Genomic DNA, 26,905 nt, shown 5'->3' with positions numbered 1-26,905 from the left:
ACAGTAAATACGACAAGAGGCGATTAAAAAGGAGGATGGTGAAAAATGAGTAAAAGTTAACAAAAAAAGGAGTAAAAAGAAAGAGACTTAAAATAAAAAAAAAATAAAAAAATAAAAAAAACAGTCTCTATGTATGCCCACTCATGTATCGATGGACCTTTGCTGCCCCCTGCTGGACAAGCACTCGGTAACTCTCGGATTCTTCCGGAACGAGCACTCGGTAACTCTCGGATCTTTCCGGAATGAGGTGGCGGTGCCTCCAGAGTGAACTTGGTCACGTGCCAAGTGTTTTCCTTCCTCCCAAACAGTTTGTGAGTAAAAGTTTAACGTCCACGGTTCAGACTCCATTTTGAGATAACGGGACAGAGACAGGGTAAGAGTTTATTGCATGTTTATGGTTTAGTGTCTTGGACTCTTGATTTTCTTTTTATGAGGGGAGAAATACACAAGTTCCGTCTCAGAGAACACGGGTTTGAGAAAGTGTTGGGTCGCCTTTTTACTCTGCAGCAGTGTGTGACTTCTCCTCATCAGTATTCACTGTTTGAGTGGGCCAGAATCCTAAATAATAATTTAATTTCATCTGACTACACTTAACCGTTTATGACGGTGTCTGGGACCTGATAATTACAGAGATTAGGAAGAAAGGAAGACATTTAAGCCCCTGTCCTCTCGGGACTGATAGTTTCCATAGTTTAACGTCAGAGTTTATCAGATTAATGTGCACCATATTTGATGTTTTTGACTCTTTTTAAGGGTGCATAGCAAATTTCTTACGTGGTCCCCTGTTAGAGGAGTGAGATAACAGTCCAGGACAGCAAATAAGATAACAGACCCAACAGGCCTGCTTGCTACCACACTTACCAAAGCTGTGTTAGCATACACTGTACATAAATTACATCGACTCCGTGACGTCATAAATATATTCTTGATACGACTTTTAAAACAAATCCTCTTTTGAGTCACAATGAGGTGAGTTTTGAGCTTCTTAACCACTGAGTTAGAAGAAAAAAAAATACAAATTTTGTAAATGTACGTAAATAAAGGTAGCATATACACACTGATTTCAAACATAAAAAACACAAATACACTGTTTGGTGGGAACAGAGAGAAGCCGCTGCTTGTACACATGCCGCCATCTTGAACAATTCTAATCTTAAAGGGGCTGATCTTGAGAAAGTCTCCCTTCTATCAATCAATCATAATTTATTTATATAGCACTTTTCATACAAATAAAATGTAGCACAAAGTGTTTTACAAACAGACACATGAATTAAATAAAACAATTATACCCCAAACCCACTCCACCCAGCCCCCAAACCCACCCACACAGCAACCCATACACAGTGTTAATAAAAAGCATCATAGATAAAAGACAATAATGAAGCACACTGATGTACCCAGTACGTACTGAGAAGGTTTAAAGGTTTAAAAATTAGAAAACACTGAAGGTTAGGTAAAAAGAATAAAATTAAATATGTCATAATATAAAATAAGAAAATGATTTTTAAGAAGGAAGAATAAAAAATACTTGAAATTCAGTTAAAATATACATATAATTAAAATGATAAATAAATAAAGAATAAAACAGGAAAACTAGAGAATAAAATACAGAAAATATAAAAGATTTTAAAAAGAAAAGATAAAATAAATAAATGAAAAAATCAATAAGACAAGATTAAATAATAAAAAGTGGTCTGTACTTAAAGTAAATAAAACACTAAAAGGTAATTCAGGTAAAAGCTCGACTAAAAAGGTAGGTTTTGAGCTAGATATATGCCTGATTTTAATCCGCACTTTAAAATGAGACTATCAGCACCAATATTGCTGGTTACATTATTTTAAATCGCTTCCTTAATTTACGGCACGTCTAGGTCTCTATGACAACACCACGCCAGCTGACGAAGTTTAAAAGTGAGAAGAGATTAAACACAGAGATCTGAGTTTTTCTCTGCTAGAAACACTTCCTGTGATTAATTTTGTAGTGATGGCGGACCCTGGAGCCTAACTGTCAGACATAAAAAGGACAGAAGAGTACTGTAGCACTATGTAACTGTACTGATAAATACCTTACCTCGGTGCGTTGTATCCAGTAAAAAGTTGACTTGAACAAAGAAAATTTGTTTCTATCAGATCTCAGATCAGTTAAAACAGATCCTCCTTATAGCATCTTTAAACACATTTTTCTTACCCCACTGGAAGATTTCTTTACTTGACCTCATGTTTGTCCTCAAATAACTTGAAATAAGATATTTTCTGGACTGGTCAGGTGAAAGAGGCTCATATCAAGCCTTAAAAGACTTTTTTTTTTTTTTTTCCAAATTCTTTTTTTATTTCTTGAAAAGACATAACATCAAACACATATTCATAACACAACACAGTGCTGTTTTACAAAAAAATTACCAAAGCATAGCAGCCTTCAACACTATTGTACGACAACACTTTCTAATATCCCACAATCTTTGATATATAACAGAAAACACCCCCAGACACTCTCAAATATGTTTTGTCCGTCCTTCAGTACATAAGAAATCCTTTCTAGTGGGATGGTAGACAACATCTGTTTCCTCTACTGACTTACTGCAGGTCCATGAACATTTTTCCAACATAAAGAAATACAACTCTTCACATTTAACAGGTTCATATCTATAAACATTCTTTCAGCTTTTGTGTATATAGGTCTTTCTGGGTATAAGCCAAACAAGAACAGTCTTGGGTTTAATACAAATTTCTTTCACACTATTTTTTTCAATTTCACCTCTTATTCCCTCCAAGAACAATTCAATCTTTCTACAATTCCACAAACAATGAACCAGTGTTCCTCTATCTTCAGCACATTTTGGACAAACATCAGGAAAAATTTCATTGTATCTATTGGGATGTACTGGTGTTACATATAATGTCATTAATAAAAGACATTTTAACCAAAAATAAAAATAAAAAAGGGAAAAACACTTGATAAGATTTCAGTTTTTGCAGTGCAGTCTTTCTGCAACCAGCCTCAGCTGTTGACAAACTGCTACTTTTAGCACTTCCTCATAAGCTTCATTATTTTTTAAACAGGGTGTTGCCCCTTGATGTTTTTTTTTTTTGTACTTCTTGAACCAGCCTTCAGGGGATACTCGATGAATCACATTTTTTTAAGAAGTTCCACATTGCCTCATATTCTTACACTGCAGGTTGCAGCTGGAGAGCTTGTGACACACCGGATAGGGGCCCCGAAAAGCAGGACTCAGCAAACAGACAAAGAGTTCAAAAACGGTTTAATCAGTTCAAGGTTGGTGCACAAGTAACGCTAGGCAGAGACAAGAGACAGTAAAAATAAGACACTAAACCCAGAGATGTGACAGACATGACTGCATGGCCTTTGTCTTGCTGCCCTCTTCTGGTCTGCTGGTGTTTTAAAATAAATTTCTTTCGGTTTTTTCCTCCATCATTGTTCTCTTTTCAGAAATCTACCCGGGTCTTCAGCCTCACAATCAAAACACAAACAGTGGGCCACATGAACAGTTCTGGGGAATGTTTTTAGTTCCTGCATCGTCTGGAAGAAATGCAGCTCAAGTTTCCTGATTAGAAGCTTTGCAGTCTATGCCCCTCTACCTCAGGTGGGCATAATCTCCCCTCACCTGGAGCTAAATAGAACCCTATCAGTTAACCTAGTTGAGTTGTACTGCCCCTTATACTTTCATATATTATCATTACTGTGACAAAAAAAATGTTTGTGAATCCTAATGTTTTGAAATTTCTGAATCAGTGTATTAATGAATGAATTAAAAGCAGTCTGATGATTTAAGGAGAGGCTCTGTTATTGGATTTATTCTGTACATGTATGAAGGAGATAAAGCAAACTTTTTATTTTTGAACCTCACAGCTTTGCCTCAACACATCTGAAGATGAAATGATGAGTACCTGTGTGGATAAAAAGAGCAACAGAGAAAAGTCTCACATGTCCAGCTGTCTCTCCATGAAGAGTGACTGGTCTAAAGATCATCCTCCAGACCTGAAAGATGAACCAGGACCTCCAGACACAGAGTAAGAAGACACTGGTCAGATCTTCCTTATAGCATCTCTAAACAAACTCCTTTTTGACGCATTAGTCTTACTTTTCCTGATGTTGTATTTCTTATCTGCTAATACTCTGCCTCACATGTCCAGCTGTCTCTCCATGAAGAGTGACTGGTCTAAAGATCATCCTCCAGACCTGAAAGATGAACCAGGACCTCCAGACACAGAGTAAGAAATTTATATTTTACTTCTAAAGGAGGTGGACTCAGTTTCTTACAGTTGGCAGAGAGTCTGTCGGACTTTTAAAAGTGCAGGATGTCATACCATGAGACATCAGGTAATGAAATGTGGGAGCTTACACTTAACAATTAAACAAACTCCTTTTTGACACATTATTCTAAGTTGTCCTGATGTCGTATTTCTTATCTGCTAATACTCTGCCTCACATGTCCAGCTGTCTCTCCATGAAGAGTGACTGGTCTAAAGATCATCCTCCAGACATTAAAAATGAACCAGGACCTCTAGACACAGAGTAAGAAGACACTGGTCAGATCTTCCTTATAACATCTCCAAACAAACTCCTTTTTGACACATTATTCTAAGTTGTCCTGATGTCGTATTTCTTATCTGCTAATACTCTGCCTCACATGTCCAGCTGTCTCTCCATGAAGAGTGACTGGTCTAAAGATCATTCTCCAGACGTGAAAGATGAACCAGGACCTCCAGACACAGAGTGAGAGATCTATGTTTTTTAACTTCCAAACAATCAGTGAAAGCAGGTGGTGGACTTAAGACTCCTGAAGTCCAAAGATCATCCTCCAGACCTCAGTAATAGACCCGAAACCCTGGAACAGGGGTGGCCAACCAGTCAGAGACCAAAAGCCAAAAAAATTACTGTCGTTCTAAAAAGAGCCAAAGCATACATGTACAAACAACATCCTCTCACACATAAACCAAATGATATAATATAAAATCAATACATTTTCGATTTTCAAAGCAAGATTTATTGTGTTTGTGTGATTAAACTTGGAGCCATGTCAAAGACAAATTTCTGTTTTTACCACAGAAGAGACAGAGTTCTATCTATCTATCTATCTATCTATCTATCTATCTATCTATCTATCTATCTATCTATCTATCTATCTATCTATTTTGTTAGTTAGATAGATACCTATTAGCACATGAGTGATTGAGAGAAGCTCATGCAGAGAAAAGAAACTGAAACTTAAGTATCAGTCTCATCACCCAAGTATTGGCCAATACTGATCCCAATGTTGGCATCAATATATCAATATTTTAGATTGATTGACACACCACTATTCATAACAATGCACATATATTTTTTATGAATGGATCGAAGAGCCGCACACCAAAAGGCAAAGAGCCACATGCTGCACACGAGCCACAGGTTGGCCACCCCTGCCCTAGAAGAAGGATAATAGAACGCCCTGTTTAACAGCAGCATTTGTTTATGTCAAACCCAGAAATTTAAAAGTGAAGCTTCTTCATAAATGGTGAAAAAATTTACTCCTTCACAACAATTCAGTGCTGCCTGTCTCTCTGGGTGTGATGGAAAACTGCCACCTTTACTTTCAAAGGGGCAACTTAGCCTCAGATCACCTAAATTAAACTTATTCAGAAGCCATAAAATGTACTTTATCTTCATATTTAAGACAAAAAAGTGTAACAAATAATTGTGGGATAGTTAAAATCTAGTAAATTCTTTAAAAAAAAAAATAAGATTTTGAATAAAAAAAATAAATATGTGATGTCTGTTTTTGTTTTTTTTTTAATAAATTTGCAAATATATAAAAAAAAAAATTAAAAAATTCCAAAAAGACAAAAATATTTTAAATATATAAAAAAAAGAAATTTGAAAAAGTTGCAAAAATTTCAAAAGTTGTAAAAAAAGTTGAAATTTGTATCATTTGCAAAACTTTTTAAAAACTTGCAAAAATTTCAAAACTGTCAAAATAAAAAAATGAAAAAACGTCAAAAAATGAAAAAACGTCAAAAAATGAAACGTAATTAATAATCAAAGATAAAAAATTTGAATTAAATAAATATGGGAAAAAATTATTTGCAAAAACTAAAAAAAAAGTTCAATTGTAAAAACATGCAAAAATTTAAAACAATTTTGAAATGTCAAAAATCATGCAAAAATAAAAAAAATAATTGTTAAACATTTTAATCATTGCTGAACTTTTGAAAAAATACTTGAATTTGGTAAAATTTATCGATAATATTGCTCATCTCATAATTTTGTTGTTGCTGTCAATGTCCTGCTATATATCAAGTATTTTAAGCTGGTATGTTGTTAGTTGAATGAATTCATGCACACAAAATGAATATCTGTATTTTCCTCCAGATAAGTCTTTTTGTAGATTTAGTTATTTTACCAGGGCTGTAAAACTTGAGTTCAGCCACGGGTGCATGGAAAGTTAGTGGGCTGTGGATGTTGTAGGAGGTGAAGTAGAGCGGTGGCAGGCTTTATTGACAGCTGGGATGAAGATTTAGTTCAACAAAATGTTCATGCAGGATTTTATTTAGTCAGTGTCTTTAATCATCAATACCCTCTGTAAGAAAAAAATAATTTCAGGAATATTTTTTCAAAGCTACAAGGAGCCACTGCAAAAGAGTGAAAGAGCTACATGAGCTACATTGTACTTAATCATAATGTAGCGGTTTCCATACTCTCAGGCTACAAGCCAGACTGCAGTCTATTCACTTCACTTTACTTGTCCAGTTGTTCATTGTCTCAGGGTGTTCATCTAAGTTCTGTCTCTTCCAGCTGTGAACAGTGCGTAACCACAAACTGGGACCAACGTGGCTCATGGAGAGATTCCAGCTGCCCCCAGTGTGGAGGAAGATTGAAAACAATACCACATCAAACAGACAGCCAGACCAGCGCTGTGACACGTAAGACAGTCATTAAGTTTACATGCAGCTTAAAAATCAGATTGTGAGCTTTGTCAGAATCAGATCAGACTGTTAAGATACATGTAAGCAGCTTATTCAGACTGAGAATGGACTGAGCATAGCTTGATCAAGCTTGATTCCCCCTTGGCTCAGTGCCAGCAGCAGCGCACACCAACAGCCTCTGACCGTGACTGCATGAACACATTCACCAGCCCAGCAACCACCTGTAGCATCACATGTGTACGCGGGCGAGACTCGAGATCTGTGCATCTCACTTGGCATGTTAGCACAAGCTAATTCCTAGGTTATCTGACACATACCTGCTCAGGAGAAAGCCAACTTACATTGTTCTTCAATGCTAGCTGCTCTCCAAGTGCCCGACAGCGAGTGAAAGTCGAGCAAATCTTCACCCTCGTTCAAGAAAAAGCTCTATCTGTTTGGCTTTTCATTTCACGTTGGTTGTGTTCGTCTTTCTTATTTCTCTAAAAGTTGGTGTTTTATTTTCAAGGAACATCCTGTAGACTCTACCTGTAAATATTTTGACTTTGATGGTGACAGCATGTCATTTTTCAACATTTGTAATTTTTTTTTTTCAAGTAGGAAGGCAGAACTGATTTAAAATCAGACACATATAGCCTGTTACTTGTTACAAGGAATTCAGACCTCATTTTTGTTCTTAAAGGGATCGTTCAGTTTTTTTAAAGTGAGGTTGTATGAGCTCTATGTGACCACTAAGGACATTAGATACAGTAGAAAGTTGTCTCCTCTCCCTCAGTAAGACACAGACTGTAATCGATGGTGACGAGGAAATAGGCGCTAACAGGGAAAGACCATACTAAATTCAAAGGCTATTTTCTCTGCCTACAAGAACTAAAATCAAAAAGTTATACCACAGTTTAAGAGTACGCTACATAAAATATTTTTTAAGTGCATTAGGTCTTTGGAAATATAAACATTTATCTGGACCTAACTAACTGGTCATGTATCCTTCCGCCCAGGGCTAGTGCGCTCCGTCCCCCCTCCTCCTTTCAGCTGTAGGGAATGTAAACAAGCTATGCTTCGGGCACCAGTTGTAGCCTCGTGTAAGTTTGATCAAGTATCGTAATTCTTTTGTTTGTACTCTAAGGATTGTGAGGCAGCGTAGGAAATTCAAAATGAGTGACTATGACAGCGACGAAGAAGTTTCATTCACTTTGGAACCAAAAGGATACCTGTATGAACCGGAGCACGCAGAAGAGGAGCTGCTACAGATGGCGACTGAAAGGAATACAGAGGAGACATCCACAGACACTGGACATCAAGATGCTGAGTGTTACTGCTGCCACGACTGTTGTTGTTGTTGTTGCTGTTACAGGACACTCCAGAATTCAGAAGAGCAGGGAAATCTGTGTGATGAGTTATACAGACGGCTTGAGAGCCAGCAGTGTCCTCAGACAAATCCTGAAGAGTGTCTGTAACCAAGTTCCACTCGTGACAGCAGTAACACTCAGCATCCATGGGCATTGAGTCACAGCTCAGACATTTACACCACTGAGTATTTCTGACTCTGTCTTGATGTCCAGTGTCCGCGGATGTTTCCTCTGTATTCCTTTCAGTCGCCATCTGTAGCAGCTCCTCTTCTGTGTACTCCGGTTCATACAGGTATCCTTTTGGTTCCAAAGTGAATGGAACTTCATCGTCGCTGTCATAGTCACTCATTTTGAATTTCCTACGCTGCCTCACAATCCTTTGAGTACAAACAAAAGAATTACAATTCTTCATCAAACTTACACGAGGCTACAACTGGTGCTCGAAGCATAGCTTGTTTACATTCCCTACAGCTGAAAGGAGGAGGGAGACGGAGCGCACTAGCCCTGGGCGGAAGGATACGTGACCAGTTAGTTAGGTCCAGATAAATGTTTATATTTCCGAAGACTTAATGCACTTAAAAAATATTTTATGTAGCATACTCTTAAACTGTGGTATTACTTTTTGATTTTAGTTCTTGTAGGCAGAGAAAATAGCCTTTGAATTTGGTACGGTCTCTCCCTGTTAGCGCCTATTTCCTCGTCACCATCGATTAAAGTCTGTGTCTTACTGAGGGAGAGGAGACAACTTTCTACTGTATCTAATGTCCTTAGTGGTCACATAGAGCTCATACAACCCCACTTCAAAAAAACTGAACTATCCCTTTAAATAACTTGAAACAAGACATTTTTCTGGACTGATAAGCTGAATGTGGCTTATATCAAGTAGAATAGAAAATTTTTACTTGAAATAAGATGAAAACACTTGATAAGATTCCAGTTTTTTGCAGTGCATGAATAACGTGGAGGTAAAATTATGTGGAATTAATGACAATATACAATATTAGACTCACTTTATGCAAGTTTGTAAAAGAAATATCAGGCGAATATCTCTTTATTCTCTGAATATTTATCCTCTCTTTCAGCAGATCGCAGTCTACAGGAGGTTATAGATAAACATAAGATCAGTCTGAGAGAGAAATGTGAACGTGTGAATGAAGGAACTGATGAAGCAGGAAGGAGAACCCTCTTCAAAGGGATCTACACTGAGCTCTACATCACAGAGGGCCTCAGTGAAGAGGTGAACACACAACATGAGGTGAGACAGCTCGAGACGGCGTCAGAGATGGAGAGCCCCCTTGACAAGCCAATCCAGTGCCAGGACATCTTCAAACCTTCACCTGACCAACAGAAACTCATCAGAGTGGTTCTGACAAACGGTGTCGCTGGTGTTGGAAAAACTTTCTCAGTGCAGAAGTTCACTCTGGACTGGGCAGAGGGCTCTGAAAACCAAGACCTCAGTCTGGTGGTTCCTCTTTCATTCAGGGAGCTGAACCTGATCAGAGATGAACGCTACAGTCTCCTCAGTCTGCTCCATGTTTTCCATCCAACATTACAGAAGCTGACAGCAGAGACGCTGGCTGTCTGTAAACTTTTGTTCATCTTTGACGGTCTGGATGAAAGCAGACCGCCTTTGAATTTCAAGAACACTGAGGTCGTGTCTGACGTCACACAGAAGTCATCGATAAACGTGCTGTTAACAAACCTCATCAAGGGGAATCTGCTCCCCTCAGCTCTCATCTGGATAACATCTCGACCTGCAGCAGCCAATCAGATCCCTCCTTCATGTGTGGACAGGGTAACAGAAGTCCGAGGCTTCACTGACGCCCAGAAGGAGGAGTACTTCAGGAAGAGAGTCAGGGATGAAGATCTGTCCAACAGAATCATCTCACACATCAAGACGTCCAGGAGCCTCCACATCATGTGTCAGATCCCAGTCTTCTGCTGGATCACTGCTACGGTTCTGGAGCACATGATGAGCACAGAGCAGGGAGGAGAGCTGCCCAAGACCCTGACTGACCTGTACTCACACTTCCTGCTGGTTCAGACTCAGAGAAAGAAGAAGAAGTTTGGTGAGGGACAAGAGATGAGTCCTCAGGAGCTGATGGAGGCTGATGGAGAAGTTCTCCTGAAGCTGGGCAGACTGGCGTTTGAAAACCTGGAGGAAGGAAACATCATGTTCTACCAAGAAGACCTGGAGCGCTGTGGTCTGGATGTCACAGAGGCCTTGGTGTACTCAGGAGTTTGTACAGAGATCTTCAAAAGAGAGAGTGTGATCTTCCAGAAAACAGTCTACAGCTTTGTTCATCTGAGCGTTCAGGAGTTTCTGGCTGCTGTCTACATGTTCCACTGCTACACAAACAGGAACAGGGGGGCTCTGGAGGCTTTCCTAGGGGACAACGAAAACGAGGACTCCTTCCTTTCCTTCAGTTATTTTTTTAAAAAGATTCCAGAGTTTTTTGGAAACTTCATCAACTCCGGCTCATCCCTGGATGTCTTCCTAAAAAGAGTCATGGAGAAATCCTTCGACAGTGGAAACGGCCACCTCGACCTCTTCATTCGATTCCTTCATGGACTTTCTCTGAAGTCCAACCAGAGGCTCTTGGGAGGCCTGCTGGGTCGCACAGACAACAATCCAGAAATGATCCAAAGAGTCATAAACAACCTGAAGGAGATCAACACGGATACAATCTCTCCTGACAGAAGCATCAACATCTTCCACTGTCTGATGGAGACGAACGACCACTCAGTCCATCAAGAGATCCAAGAGTTCCTGAAGTCAGAGAACAGATCACAGAGACTCTCTGAGATCCATTGCTCTGCTCTGGCCTACATGCTGCAGATGTCAGAGGAGGTCCTGGATGAGTTGGACCTGAATAACTACAACACAACATACCAGGGTCGACTGAGACTGATTCCAGCTGTGAGGAACTGCAGGAAGGCGATGTAAGTGCAGATGTGACTGAAATAATGAAAAGCAATGTAAAAAAAAACATGTCAGCCTGATTTTGTTATAAATGTGTGTATTAATTAGTCTATTTTAATCATAACATACTTTATAACATTCATGTCGTCACAGACTTTCTTCCTGTGGAGTGTCTTATTCCCACTGTGAGGTCATGGCCTCTGCTCTGAAGTCCACCCCCTCCAATTTAAGAGAGCTGGTCCTGAGTGACAATAAGCTGCAGGATTCATGGATGAAGCTTTTGTCCAGTGCAATGAAGAGTCCAAACTGTTTGCTGGAGAGTCTGAGGTCAAACACCTTTCTGTAGTTTTTGCTTAGGGGTTAAAACAATATGATGTCATCCTTATCGGGACATTTTGAGGCAAACATTTTGCTTCTTTGGAAGCTCGGGTCCAATTGCTTCAATTCCAGTGGTTTTAATATGTATTGGATTCACAAAATTAGTTTGTCAAGACAGATTCTCTGATGGGTCAAAACGTCACTAACCACAAAGTTTTTTATACATTATCTAACCTTCATCCCGTAGGGCTCAGGTGTTATTTTATTTTCAGTGTCTTACCTTATACTCAGACCTTTTTTTGCCTTAACTAAATTTGTAACCCTGATGTTTAGTTTAAGCAGAAGCACTGTTTTAAAGTATATATTTTGTTGTTTATTCAGATTGAGTGGCTGCAGTCTGTCGGAGATCAGCTGTGCTTCTCTGGTCTCGGCGCTGCAGTCCAACCCCTCCCATCTGAAAGAGCTAAAGCTGAGTGCCAACAAGTTGCAGGATTCTTCAGTAACACAGCTGTGTGATTTTCTGCAGAGTCCAAACTGCAGCCTGGAGAGTCTGATGTAAGACACCATCTTTTTTTTAATGGGTATTCTTACTCAAATGTAGATTAAAAGTCAAAAAAGGTGCTCAACTTAGGAGTGACATGTGACTCATGAAAAAGGCGACATGACATTTACCTCTTTAAACTTTTCCCAGACTGTGGGACTGCAGTTTGTCAGAGACCAGCTGTGCTTCTCTGGCCTCAGCTCTAAAGTCCAATCACTCTCATCTGAAAGTGCTGGAATTGGATGAGAACACACTACAGGATTCAACCGTGATGCTGCTGTGTGATATTCTGCAGACTCCAAACTGCAGACTGGAAACTTTGGAGTATGAATTTGTTTTTCTTCTAATGTATGTTTTATGGTGACATCATTCTGCATGAAGCTTGTTTTCAACTGGTCAAAGGCTGAGATAAATTTTGTCTCTCGTCTTTGTATAATGGTGAGAAATTTTAAAATTAATTAATGTATAATTAATGTACAATATGTAGGGCGGTCATTGCGTCATGACCAATGACTCCAGGAGATGGTTCTGATGTCATGAGGATAATAGAGTTAATTGAGCATTATACATTTATTTCCTTTTATTACATACAATTTCCTACTTTTCCTTTACTTGTTATTGTTGTTAAAAGCAAATACTTTGTGAAATTAAAGATGCATAGCTATTTTTCACATATCTTTTTGTGAGTTAAGTTTTTTGGGCTCACTAACATTTGTATTTTAGGATTCATTTTATTTTCAATCATATTTTTTTTTTAGCTCACAATGATTGGTAAATCTTTGTGTGTGTCAAGCAGGATTACTGTCTCAAAGTAATTTTTTTGTTTATTTTTTTTTTGTTTTAAATCACATTTAATGCAAAATTTCTATTGTTTATACAGACTGAGTCACTGCAGTTTGTCAGAGATCAGCCGTGCTTCTCTGGCCTCAGCGCTGAAGTCCAACCCCTCCCATCTGAAAAAGCTGAACCTTAATAACAACAAGATACAGGATTCAGCCTTGATGCTCCTTTGTGATTTTCTGCAAAGCCCTAACTGTAGCCTGGAAAGCCTATGGTAAGACTGTTTTAAACTATCCAACATACTAAAAGTACGTAGTACTTCAAATAAAATGAAAAATGATTGTAAATTGCAACTTTAAAGAAATTCAGATCTGTTTATAATTTTCCTTCATCATTTTTATGTCGGTAATGGCGCTTACACCAAAATTTATATCAGAAGATATACTAATCAATGTTTTTATTTGTAAGGGGAAACTTTACAGATGCCTTTGGTTTTCATCTCTTTAATTAGATTAATCAGTATTTAACTGATTAATTTAACTTAACTATAACTTTTGAGAGAGTATATGTGTTTGGCTGCGTTATATAACCCTGTATGGTCCACTGGAAGGAAATCCTAGTGATAGAAGTGAAATGACTCTAACTTAATTAAAATAGCAGCATGTTGTTGATAAATCAGTAAAAACTGTGAAGTTGTGGTGGGCTAGACTTCCAAACTTGGAAACATCCAGGATTGTATATGTTTCTTAGATGGTGTCTTTTGTTCTTTATTCAGTCTGTCAGACTGCAGTTTGTCAGAGATCAGCTGCACTTCTCTGGCCTCAGCTCTAAAGTCTAACCCCTCCCATCTGAAAGTGCTGACGCTGGGTAACAACAAGCTGCAGGATTCTACAGTGAGGCTGCTGTGTGATTTCCTGCAGAGTCCAAACTGCAGATTGGAGACGCTGATGTAAGTATGTTTTAATAAAGGGTTAAAAGTACGACATTAAAACTGCTGACACACTAAAGCTCAGACTGAAGGCAGATATTTTACTGATACAGAGCTGAATTTTTGTCCCTCATATTTTAACAATTGTTAAAATCAATTTAACATTTTGAATGAACTAGTACAGTATACAGTCACCAAATAATGCAATACAGTTAAAAGCAGTATGTTCAATTTTACTTTATAGTGTTTTGTAAAACTCAACAATTCTAACATTACCAATAAACTTCATTTACAATGCACCTCTAATTATATTAAGGTAGCCATTAGTTTGATTCACTCAAAATGATTCAGTGGTTAAAAAAGTGGAAAAACAATAAGCTGGTCTATAAAGAAACATATAAGAAGTAAGCTAGCATATTCCACCTAAAAACCCACCAGTTTATGAAAGGCATTGTAACCTATTCTAAGTTTTTTTTTCATGCTAATTAGAATTCATTTGTGTAACCTTTTTGTATCTGTGTAATTTCTTACCAAAGTTAAAAATTGTGTTATTTAGTTTTTTTTTTTCCCCCAGCCTCGTGGACTGTGGTTTGTCAGAAATCAGCTGTGCTTCTCTGGCCTCAGCTCTAAAGTCAAACCCCTCCCATCTGAAAGAGCTAAAGCTGAGTCACAATGAGCTGCAGGATTCAGCCATGAGGCTGCTTTGTGATTTTCTGCAAAGTCCAGACTGCAAAATAGAGACTCTAAGGTAAGCATTTTTTTTTCCCTTTTTTGTGTGTGCACACTTTTTCTCAAATTAGATTTTCATTAAACGAAGTGTCATATTAAAGGAGCAGCATGAGGCCTTGCCTTGATAAGCAAAATTAGAGTCATTGCTTAGCAAGGAGAGAAAAGGATTTATAAATTCCTTTTTTCTCATTAAGTCAATCAGTGAATTACTCAAATTGTAAATGAAAAAAAAAAAAAAAGTATGTTTTCCACAGACAATAAGTTTGTTGAGATCCTCTTGAGCAGTTAACATACAGGCTGGGAGTTTGAGGTTTTTGGGGACTATTGTTCCAATCCTTTTTTGTTTATAAATTCATTTTAAAATTATGTTGTTAAATTTTAAGAGGGATCAAAGATTTTATTCATTTAATGTTCACATATCTATTGTTTATTTAGATTGTTTGAGTGCGGTTTGTCAGAGATCAGCTGCGCTTCTCTGGCCTCAGCTCTGAAGTCTAACCCCTCCCATCTTAAAGTGCTGAGCCTTGGTGAAAACAAGCTGCATGATTCAGGAGTGAAGATGCTGTGTGATTTTCTGCAGAGTCCAGACTGCAGACTGGAAAATTTAATGTAAGTTATTTCTGTGTGTGTGTGTGTGTGTATGTGTGTGTGTGTGTGTGTGTGTGTGTGTGAGAGAGAGAGATAGAGAGAGAGAGTTTAATAAGAAAAGTATTACATTTGAGTGTGTCTTGAGACAATGTATTTTTCATTGAATTCGCATTGTATAATCAAGGTTGATTACAGATTTGACACAAAAACCTAGTGATCTACTTTTCTGCACGATTGATAGCTGAACTGAAGACAGTACATTTTCCAACTATGAGCCACTAAGATCAAAAGACTGCTCTTTGTTATACCAAACCTCGAGAAAACATAAAAAGGTGAATGGAATTACTGTGGTCCTTAATTAAAATTAGACAAACTAAATTTCACACTTGGTTTTTCACATGTTGCATTGAATTTTTAACCTTCATTATGTGGAATACAGATGTTACTACTTTTACATATCAAACTCTGTTTTAACATTCAGCAGATTTTAAACAGTGATGTTTAGTATCAAAAAAATTGCTGTTTTAAAGTATTTTAATACTTTTTATTAATTTATTTATTTTTAAATCCAGCCTCAGGAACTGTGGTTTGTCAGAAAATAGCTGTGCTTCTCTGGCCTCAGCTCTGAGGTCCAACCCCTCCCATCTGAAAGAGCTGGACCTGGGTAACAATAAGCTTCAAGATGCAACAACAATGCTGCTGAGTGATTTTCTGCAGAGTCCAAACTGCAAACTCGAGACTCTAAAGTAAGAATTCTTTAGTTTTTACTCCAGAATTTAATTTTCATTAATTAAGTGTCAGAATAATTGTAGGAGCATGAGGCTGACTTGACATGCAAAGTAAGAGTTGTTTAATAATTTTGTTTTTCTTGTTCTGTATCCCCACTTTTGCAACCTTTTTTGCTAACCAACACTTCTTTAGAAATTATATTGAATTAGGCGCCAGTAATGCTTTTAAGTACATTTGTTCTTTTTTTTTTTTATCAGATTAAGTTGCTGCAGTTTGTCGGAGATCAGCGGTGCTTCTTTGGCCTCAGCTTTGAAATCCAATCCCTCCAATCTGACAGAGCTGATTTTGGATAAAAACCAGCTACATGATGCATCAGTAAAGTTTCTATGTGATTTCCTGAAGAGTCAAAATTGTAGATTGGAAACTCTGAGGTGAGTTATTTGCGGTTCAAAAATTAACATGACTTAGAAACTCTGGTGACATCAAGCTGCAAACAAAAGGCATTTATTTTCCTGAACTAAAACTAATTTGGTGTTTGAAAAAACAACAGCCCCCTCTGTTCTTCTCTGGCTGCCTTCCAAGTAGATTTCAGGACCCGTGGGTAGCTTTTTTTTCAACTCAGGAAAAAGAAAACAAAAGTTCATGAGGAATATGATACACTTATTTCCACATACCTCAAGAACAATCCATGCTCACGCTATCCAAACATGGCTCACCAGGTAGAGATAAGGTCCTGATAAGGTATGCAGGCTCTGTCAGATAAGTAACACTAAATACATTAGAAAAAACCTGAAGAAGTTCACTGTTCATTTACTTTTTCCTTTAATTTTACTTTTCATCTCTTTACAGATTTCAAAGCTGTGATATTGTGTTTCAACAAGATTGCTATTTTTAAGTAAATTTCTTATTTGTTTATCTAGTCTGTGGTACTGCGGTTTGTCAGAGTTCAGCTGTGCTTCTCTGGCCTCAGCACTGAAGTCCAACGCCTCCCGCTTGAAAGTGCTGGATCTGGCTAGCAACACACTGCAGGACTCAGCCATGAAGATGCTGTGTGATTTGCTAGAGAGTCCAAACTGCAATCTAGAGTCTTTGGAGTAAGGATTTCCACCTAAGTCAAGAAGAAAAAAAACATTTTTTATGTCCAATTTTAATTTCGTCTTTTTATTTTCTACATTAATATTGCTAACTTATTTTATTTTAAACTGATTTGCTTTTTATTTGGGCAACTTTGCCACGTGGCTAACAAAATAATAGTTTAAAAGTAAGAGTTTATCACTTGGACAAATCATGCTTTAAGGCCATTGATAGATGAGAGCTGTGTGGTACCAAACTGCAGACAAGGGGCTTAGGTTTTACTAAACCACACCCAACTTTTTGTTGCTTTCTTACAAAGTAACAATCATTTATATAAAACTTTTAAATTTGTAAAATAATTACCAACTAGTGACTTTTAAAGACATGTGTAAGTATTTTTTTATTTTTGAAATCTTGGGCGTCAACTCATATCACTTCAGTGGACTTCAGTTCTGTTTTATATATATATTCGTTTTATTTCTTCTTTCTTCTTCTAAACACTTTGTTTTTCTCCAAACACATTTTTCATTTGAGATATGCAGTTTATTCATGGTCACTTAACAAAGTGCATTTATTTATTGTTAATCCAGTTTGGGTTACTGCAGTTTGTCGGAGATCAGCTGTGCTTCTCTAGCCTCAGCTCTAAAGTCCAACCCCTCACAACTGAAAAAGCTGTTCCTGGGTAACAACGAGCTGAAGGATTCTACGGTGGAGCTGCTCTGTGATTCTCTGCAGAGTCCAAAATGCAGATTGGAGGGTCTTAGGTAAGGATTTGTTTTTGTGTGTGTGTGTGTGTGTGTGTGTGTGTGTGTGTGTGTGTATCTTAAAAACACTATGATGAAGAACCTATGAAGCCACTAAATGGCAGACATGTGGTGTAGCAGTATTGGGGATGTATGAATGAACATTGTTTGTTTTGTATTTGCAAATTTTAAAACTGTATTACAAGTTATAAGTAGGAGCACTGTTTTGTAAAATGCAGGTTAAATCGCTGCAATATGTCAGAGATCAGCTGTGCTTCTCTGGCCTCTGCTCTAAAGTCTGGCTCCTCCCATCTGAGCGAGCTGAACCTGGGTGGCAACAAGCTGACGGATTCTACAGTGATGTTGCTGTGTGAGTTTTTGCTGAGTCCAAACTGCAGACTGGAGGAGTTGAGGTAAATATTATGTATTCTGAAAGTATTGTCCAATCTTATCTGAATCCCCATTTCCACCAAGCAATCTAGTATGGATCAGTACACTGTGGTACGAGTTGGATCAGTACAACCTGATCCTGTTTGCATTTCCACAGCAGACTATGCCCTTTTTGGTAGGCAGCATGTAAGGCAGATACTGATAACCACTTCAGCTACTTAATAGCATGACGCCTTAGCGAGGTGACTGTGTACCTTGCTAATAAATACAACAAAGAAAAAAAAAACGTGACACAGTAAACAAATAGCAAAGATGGAAGACATCCAACAACTGTGTCTCTAGCTCCACCTTCCTGGGTCAGATTAGTATGTCTGGCACTTGTCCTGGGATGGGTCGATAGAAACTCAACTAAATGCGTGCCATGCTGAGTTAAAACCGAACTAAACTGCTTGGTGGAAACCAGACTTAATTTGGTTTTAAGCATGATCACTATTTCCCTACTTTCCTTTTTGTTAACACAGACTGTGGGACTGCAATATGTCCGAGATCAGCTGTGCTTCTCTGGCCTCAGCACTGAAGTCCAACCCCTCGCGTCTTAAAGTGCTAGACCTGGATAGCAACACACTGCAGGATTCAGCCGTGAAGATGCTCTGTGATTTTCTGAAGAGTCCAGATTGCAGACTGGAGTCTATAGAGTAAGACACCATTTTTTGTTACTTTAATCCCAATGTAGGCTTAAAGTTAAAGTAGTATTCTCTGTTTTGTGACTTCCACTTTTTAACTCTTTTTGTTTTACATCACATTTAATGCAATATTTCTATTGTTTATACAGACTGAGGGACTGCAGTTTGTCGGAGATCAGCTGTGCTTCTCTGGCCTCTGCTCTGAGCTCCAACCCCTTCCAACTGAAACTTCTCCATCTTAGTAAAAATAAGCTACAGGATTCAACAGTGAAGGTGCTGTGTGATTTTCTGCGGAGTCCAGGTTGCAGACTGGAGACCTTAGAGTAAGATTCCGTTAATCTATCAAGTTAACCCCCATGTAATTATGAAAAAGACTGAAAAAGTCTCACTTGTAGATATTTGCCCGATCACAAACCTCACTCAAAACTGAGATCAGCAGCAGCAATATAGGTTATTTCCAAATGCTATTTCTTAACTTCCAAATCAGGTCAGGCAGTATCAGGTTGCTCGAAGTGTCTATGACAACACCACGCCGGCTAATTAAGTTTACTAGCCTAAAGAGAGATCTTTGTTTTTCTCTGCAAGAAACAATATCTTGGATTATCTTTGTAACATTACACACTACTGACATGTCTCAGAGCACCAGGGCTGAGAGTAACGTTAAATATAGCCGGCTACTAAACTACAGTACAAACTGACAACATTTGCTTATTGTCTCTGTAGCCTGTTATTTTATTTTTTGTGACTTCCATTTTTTAACCCATTTTGTCTTAAAACATATTTCATGTCCATGCTTATTGTCAGATTGAGGGAGTGCAGCTTGTCAGAAATCAGCTGTGCTTCTCTGGCCTCTGCTCTGAATTCCAACCCCTCCCAACTGAACGTTCTCGTTCTGAGTAAAAACAAGCTACAGGACTCTGCAGTGAAGCTGATCTGTGAGTTTCTGCAGAGACCAAACTGTAGGCTGAAGACTCTGAAGTAAGTAATCAAGAATGTTTTTAAATTACATTGCAACTGCATTTATTAAGATTGTTTGTCATGATAAAACCGGTCTCAGGAATAGAAAGCATAAACAACTCGGAATTGCTTAGATGAACCATGGTAGCTCCTAGGCTAACTCTGCTAGCATGGCAGTCAAGCAAGACCTCAATGACTATTAGCATAATGTCAAGCATGATGTCAGAAGACATTCAGATATTGATGATAAGACTGTAAATTCTTACAACAGGTTTCAAAATTTTGGTATTGAGTTTCAAGGAGGACTTGATTATTCTTTTTGTTCGCAGACTATGGCGCTGCAATATGTCCGAGATCAGCTGTGCTTCTCTGGCCTCTGCTCTGAAGTCAAACCCTTCCCATCTGACAGAGCTTGACCTGGATAGCAACACGCTGCAGGATTCAGCCATGAAGATGTTGTGTGATTTTCTGCGGAGTCCAAAATGCAGACTGGAGTCTTTAGAGTAAGACACCATTTTCTTGTTACTTAACCCATATTGAAGTTTGAAGTTATAGTTTGAATGGCAATCACCACAGTAAAGAAAAAAACTCACAGAATTGAATAAATGAAACATGTTATGTTTCATTTATTTTATTGCACTACATAATCCAGATTGCATGTGTGTATGTCTTCCAACATTTCAGTTCACTAATAATGTTCGTGTCAGTAACACTCAATGCAGTTTTTGTCTCTATGAGCATCCAAACACATCCTCTTTAAATTCAGTTGTATTGAATTTAGATTTGACTAATGAAACTTTATTTTGTCACTTTGATGGTATAATGTTTTGTTATGTTGTGTTTTTCTAATGAAGACATCCGTTTTGGTGGTTTATCATATAATGCACCAAATTCTATCAATTTATTAATAGAAAAGGTTCAGTACCTGCATTATGTTATTACTGATATAATATGTAAAAAAAATTACATAATACAGCAAAGTTTGTAACATATGTCATTCAAGAATTTTATAACAAAACGTGGCAGATTATTACATATTGGGCATCCCTACATAACATGTCTCTACATATCCTTTGCAATTCCCTCCTAGCAGGCCTCCCTTTGTGTACATTTAAACCTCTGCAGGTGATCCAGAATGCATCAGCACGTCTGGTTTTTAACCAGCCCAGAACAGCACACGTCACCCAGCTGTTAATCGCTCTTCACTGGTTTCCAGTAGCAGCTCGAATCAAATTCAATGCTCTTCTTCTGGCTTACAAAACATTGACAAGAATGGCTCCTGCCTACCTGGGGTCCCTCATCCAGGTCTACACTCCTTCTGGCCCATTATGCTCTGCTTGTGAAAGAAGCCTGGTGCTCCCAGTCCAGCGCGGCTCCAAATCACTAGCCAGACTGTTCTCCCCTGTTGTGCCAAAATGATGGAATGAATTACCAAACTCTATAGGATCCACAGAGTCCCTTTGTAATTTTAAGAGATGTCTGAAAACTCATCTGTTCAGGGAACACTCGTGCCCCCCCCCCCAAAAAAAAAAAAAAACCTTGCACCTGCACCTTGCACTGTTGTCGCACTGACTAGGTTTTCCTTCTGTCTAAATTCTTGCTTGTGTTGTACGTCGCTTTGGACAAAAGCATCTGCTAAATGAAACTGTAAACCTAAACTGTAACTGTAAGCTTACATGACGTTGCAAATGAACCTGTCATATATGGCGTGTAGGAGACTTTCGACTTGATGGTTAAATCTACAACAAGTTTGTTAAAGTGAAAAAAGATTTGGCAGCACTACATAACTCTCTATGACCTGATCCTTGCGAAGTTGAAAAGATGAAGTGAACAAAATGTTACTGAAAAATTAACAAAAATAAGGGCTACATGATTCTGATTAAATTACAACTTAGCAGTATGATTGTGTTCCACTGTATGAATATAAAAACATTCAAACGGACTCTTTCTTTTTCTTTGTTACTCAGAATTCGGGGCAGCAGTTTGTCAGAGAAAAGCTGTGCTTCTCTGGCCTCGGCTCTAAAGTCCACTACATCCAATCTGAAAGAACTTGCCTTGGATAGAAACAAGCTACATGATTCAGCAGTGAAGCTTCTGTGTGAATATCTGCAGAGTCCAAACTGCAGACTGGAGACTCTGGGGTAAGTTATTTAACAATGTACTCTAAAAATATGGTGTTGTTAAATCTTCTGACCATGAATGGCGTTTTTTCATCTTATTTTATAATAGCCTTTCAGTGTCAGATGTTCCACTGTTTTTGAATGATTTGGTATTTCTCCAGGTTGAAAGACTGCAGTTTGTCCAGGACCAGCTTTGCTTATCTTGCCTCAGCTCTGAAATCTAATCCCTTCAGTCTGAGAGTGCTCAATCTGAGTAAAAACAAGATCCAGGAATCTGAAGTCCAGCTGCTCTGTGATTTTCTGCGGACTCCTGGATGTAGACTGGAAATCCTGAGGTCAGGAAACATGTTTATTTTTCTGCTGAGATTTTTTTGACAGAAAAGTAAAGGTGACATTGAATTGAAGATTGAAAATCTTTTTACCCCGTATGACCCTAAATACCAACACTTGCACCATGTAAATAAAGTCATTCACAAACAGCTGTAGAATGTTCACAGTAAACACTAGAAAACCTGACATTTCATCTTCCTTTCTTAAACATTTTCTTAATCCTTCCTTAGATCTCAACACAATACAAGAAAATAACATTTCAAACAAGATAGCTGTGTTTTAAACCATCATACTTTGTCTTTTTCAGATTGATTGACTGCGGGTTTTCAGAAACCAGTTGTTCTACTTTGGCCTCAGCCCTGAAGTCTATACCCACACGTCTCAGAGAACTGGACCTGAAAGGGAACAACCTGCAGGACTCAGACATGGAGCTGCTGTGTGACCTTGAGAAGAGTCCAAACTGTAGCCTGAGAACTCTGAGGTCAGTTTGTTGGATTTTGTCTGTTGATATAGGTCATCAAATGTAGAGTTTATAGTTTTATTTTTCTAACTTCTTCTCTTTTTTCCAATCATGTAAAAATAAACAGGTATTAACACTTGATAGTCTTCATCTTTGGTCTGGTCTGGTCTAACCAGGACTGAAGCCCTTGATGGTCTTCTGATCAGGACCTGTATTCACAAAGCATCCTAAGGCTTAAAGTAGCTCTTATTGACGTCATTCTTAGAAAAATCTTAGAATTCCTCAGATTTCCAAGATTTTTCTTAGAATTTTCCCTCAGTAAGACAAAAGTTATTCTCAAGGCGGAAATATAAACATTTGTCTGTAACCGGTGCCCGAAGCATAGCTTGTTTATATTCCCTACAGCTAAAAGGAGGAGGGGGGACGGAGCGCACTAGCACTCCGCGGAAGGATACGTGACCAGTTAGTTAGGTCCGGATAAATGTTTATATTTCCAAAGACTTATTGCACTTAAAAATTATTATAGCGTACTCTTAAACTGTGGTATTACTTTTTGATTTTAGTTCTTGTAGGCAGAGAAAATAGCCTTTGAATCTGGTACGGTCTCTCCCTGTTAGCTCCTATTTCCTTGTCACCATCGATTAAAGTCTGTGTCTTACTGAGGGAGAGGAGACAACTTTCTACTGTATCTAATGTCCTTAGTGGTCACATCGAGCTCATACAGCCCCACTTCAAAAAAACTGAACTATCCCTTTAAGCCTTCAGAGAGCTCCTGAGGAGAAAAACTGTCAGGAGAAAGGAGGAGGACTTTTAAGAAGCCTAATGCTGTGGCCACACCGCAGTGTGGAATTAGTGAATTTAAACGAGCGTCACGCCTGAGTCTGGACGCTGGACTATTTTGACAAGCTGAGGGGCTGTCGTGCGTCACTGTGCAGGCGGAGTAGAGAGCCCGTTCATTTAAAGACGGAAAGCCCAAAAGAGCATCTGAAAAACAATGAGCTGTGGTTTCCAAAGCGTGACAGGAGAGTGTGTGAAAGCTTTGGAGATCAATATCAAGGCCTGCTGCCTCTCCCTGGTAATCCACCTCCACTGGCCCTGCCTGGCTGTTCCCTGAGACCTCATCCTCAACCCCCGACCAATGTTCCCGGAGGTCTCCCTAGGGATAATGAGGGGGTCGAGGAAAGAGAGGACCGCAGAGAACTTCCATCTTTTCCCTGGCTCTGCCCCTGCCCCACTCTTTCCTCCTCTCTATCAGGCTCAAAACTCCACTGAGGAAAACACAGTCGGACTCAGTGATGACCCGTGCAGGCAAATCCAGCTGGAAACGAATATTTACAAAACTTACCTTCAAAACCTGTCTCCTCAGAGACTTTCACCCAAGCCTGCTCCTTTCCGGTCTCTGTAGAGTACACACGTCGTATCGTATAACTCTGGATGATGACACACTGCACAGATTGTTTTCTCTCAATCTCAGTCTCACGCGAATTTGCGTCGAAAGTTCAATATTTTCAACTTGAGTGATAGGCGTTTGACGCTCCAAATGTGCCGATGCTCCAAATGCACAGATGCCCCTAACGCGCCGTGCGAAATACGTCCAATGCGCTGTCCAGGGCCAATCGGTGTCCAAACGCGTCTTTGCATTGACTTTGTATGTAATCTTGACGCAAATTTGCGTCCAGTGTGGCCGCACCATAAGATCAAAGCTTCAGTCTCTTCCTTGCTTTCAGAAACTTCCTGAATCACTCTGAAGTTCAGACTTTTTGCTAGGAATGTTCAGGCTAAGTTAGGAGCTCTCTGAGAGGACTCTGAGAAGCTTTGTGAATGTGGGTCCTGATGTTAAGTTCAGCCAAAGTAATGTCTCAGAGGGCAGAACACTGACCACCTGTTTTTTCTACCCTCAGATGGAGATCATTCCATTAAAAGTGATCAGAGAGGATCGTCTTTCTCCTGCTGATCCCAGAGGTGGAAGCAGAGCAGCAGGAGCTGGGATGTGGTGAGTCTCTGACTGGGACATGCTACGAAGAAGGTCTTTCTCAAACCAGCCACTGAGCACTTCCCCTACCCACTTCGTCCTTGATGAAGTCCGTCCCAAACTGATTGAGTGGGGAGTGGAAGTGGGCTATAAAACCCTCCATTAGTGAGTCTGCGCTGGCACCAGTTGTGTCCGGTGGTAACCTTCTTGATACACACTTCTGGGTTGTTTTGTAGCATCATGACGAGGGTGGCTGCTTTTAGTTGCATGTAAAGGTCTCTGCCCTCTTGGGATTAAATACTTAAAGTTATTTGATTTACACTCATCGATTAGGTCAATTTCAGCACCAAGTTGATTTACACTGATCAAAGTCATGTTGCAGGAAAGTTCTCTGTTAATATTTCGGGTATTTCTTGATTTATTGTTTTTGATGTTTTTGTGCTTTGTGGAATTTCCGTACATCTTAAGTGACGATCAAAAAGGGAGCTTTTTGCTGCTTTGACACTCAAAAATATGATCCCTTTGTTTTCATTCATCTAGAACAACCTGTTCTTTTAAATTATGATGAATAACAATTAATAGACTTAACTTTTAACTTACATTAAAGGATAATTTATTATTTTAGACTACTGCAATTTACCAAAGAAGAAAACATTAATATTCATTAAGATTTTTACAGAATGCATAAAGTACAAAAAAACATAGGAAAACAAACCAAAAGTGTATCATTCGCTGGTGCATTGCAGCATTTTGCTCTCTTAAGACACCGCTATGAAGCCATGTTAACACAGTTCCCTTTTCCCCCTGAGGCCCTGTTTACACGACAACGTTTCAGCCCTAAACACAAGAAGGCACAGAAGAACATCTGCGTTTACACAGAAACACCAAAGGACGCTGTAGTAAGCATGCCAGGCCTGTAGGTAGTGCTGTAACTGTCTTGTCCATAAGCGGCTTTTGGTAGATCGAAGTAGAGTTGAGCCAATCATCTGGTGTTTTGGTGAACACTCAGAGCAGAAGTGGAGCAACAGATGCACATTGATGAAAGACAGTCGGCAGATTCAGCAGATTCAGCAGCACAAGCACAACATGGTAGTCCGCGACGATCATTACAACGGTACTGTTGTCCTGTTGTATGTGCAAAGCGTAGTGCGACATAAGCGTTTCCACTGAAAACGCCGGCTTACTGTTAACACGGCAATGGTGTCAGCAGTGTTTCAGAAAAATCTCGCTCTGGAGGCCGTTTTCAAAAGTTTGTTTTAGGTCGGCTAAAACCATAGACTGTATAAAACATGAACGTAGTCTCGCCGACGTCACCCATCTGTTACTGAAACTGAAAATGAAGCACATCGGCTATAGCGGCCATATTGGTAGTGGCAAGGGCTTCACCTACAGCCATAGGGTGCCGACCGTCATGTGACCCTCAGCTGTGCCTCTGATTGGGGGAGCTCACGTTCTTAATATCCTCTAAACGGCCATGTTGGAAAAAAATTCACCCCCTGTACAGTGGGTGCTGGCAGTAAAATTAGCGACTCAGACAGGAGACGTTTTTTGAACCAGGCTGTAAATAGGTTAATTTCTGCTTTGAAAATGGCTTTTTTTTGGCTTGGTGTGTATGTGACTTCTGGAGCCAGCCTCAAGCGAACACTCGGGAAACAGCAGATTTTAGCACTTCCGCATTGTCTCATATTCTCAGACCGGAGGTTGCCGCTTGGCTAAAACGCTGTTTCCGTGTAAACGAGAGGCTGAAACGCAACAAAACTTTTGCGTTTCATCCTAACACCGTGGTTGTGTCAACAGCCCCTGAGAGAGGAAAGTTTGTCCCAAAGCTTGCTGCTGTATTTATACCCTACACCTCGATAAATGGGATTTCACTCAGCTGTGAGTGTGACTTCTAACTGAGCGCACTCTGCCATAGAGGAAGCGGGTGTACGTGTCTGTTTGAAAAAGGGCAAGAGACGAGCAGACCGATCACACCAGGTGGAGGAGACTCCCAGTGCTGCAGTCTAAACCCCTCTGAGACCAGCTCCATCTCCAGACTAAGGACCAAGACCTGATATTTTATCTTTTTTCACTTACTCTGAACTTTAACTAACAGCATAAATTTGTTTTTGACAAGAACATGTAAATAATTTTTATATTGCTGTTTTGTAGCACCACCTACAAAGGCAGAAATGTATTTTTAAAATATTTCCTAAATATTGTGGTTTATATCACAGTTAAGCTCTTCCTCACAGTGGTAAGCAGCCTTGGTTTTGAACTGGACCACACGACAACACTGAAAGCCAAACCAATCAAAACTTTACTGATATCAGTGGTATCTTCTTTTTTTTAATTATTATACTGCAGTAATTTGAGTTCTGGATATTATTG

The 26,905-nt window shown here is 39.1% G+C and overlaps 1 protein-coding gene across 6 annotated transcripts; it reads left to right on the top strand.

Annotated features, from left to right (window-relative positions):
• The first annotated feature begins 279 nt into the window (after positions 1-279).
• On the top strand, positions 280-26,905 carry LOC141807422 (NLR family CARD domain-containing protein 3-like). 6 transcript variants are annotated; one of them, XM_074693435.1, is made up of 26 exons: positions 280-373; positions 3,449-3,602; positions 3,869-4,029; positions 4,153-4,230; positions 6,794-6,921; positions 9,356-11,213; positions 11,347-11,520; positions 11,893-12,066; positions 12,203-12,376; positions 12,933-13,106; positions 13,608-13,781; positions 14,335-14,508; positions 14,925-15,098; positions 15,650-15,823; positions 16,064-16,237; positions 16,727-16,900; positions 17,471-17,644; positions 17,863-18,036; positions 18,535-18,708; positions 18,846-19,019; positions 19,501-19,674; positions 19,983-20,156; positions 21,621-21,794; positions 21,935-22,108; positions 22,411-22,584; positions 24,465-26,905. In XM_074693435.1, exons 3-26 carry the CDS (start codon positions 3,896-3,898, stop codon positions 24,481-24,483), a joined length of 5,523 nt encoding a protein of 1,840 aa, XP_074549536.1. In that variant the 5' UTR covers positions 280-373; positions 3,449-3,602; positions 3,869-3,895; the 3' UTR covers positions 24,484-26,905. The 6 variants fall into 6 exon arrangements, with proteins under 6 accessions (XP_074549536.1, XP_074549535.1, XP_074549537.1 ...); XM_074693434.1 differs by having other exon boundaries at positions 9,353-11,213; XM_074693436.1 differs by lacking the exon at positions 4,153-4,230 and having other exon boundaries at positions 9,353-11,213.

This window comes from Halichoeres trimaculatus, unplaced genomic scaffold (genome assembly GCF_033239565.1).
Source record: "Halichoeres trimaculatus isolate MK-OKI-2021-1 unplaced genomic scaffold, fHalTri1.1 fHalTri1_scaffold_18, whole genome shotgun sequence".
Classification (NCBI taxonomy): Eukaryota; Metazoa; Chordata; class Actinopteri; order Labriformes; family Labridae; genus Halichoeres; species Halichoeres trimaculatus.
This window is presented reverse-complemented; position numbering and strand designations above follow the sequence as displayed.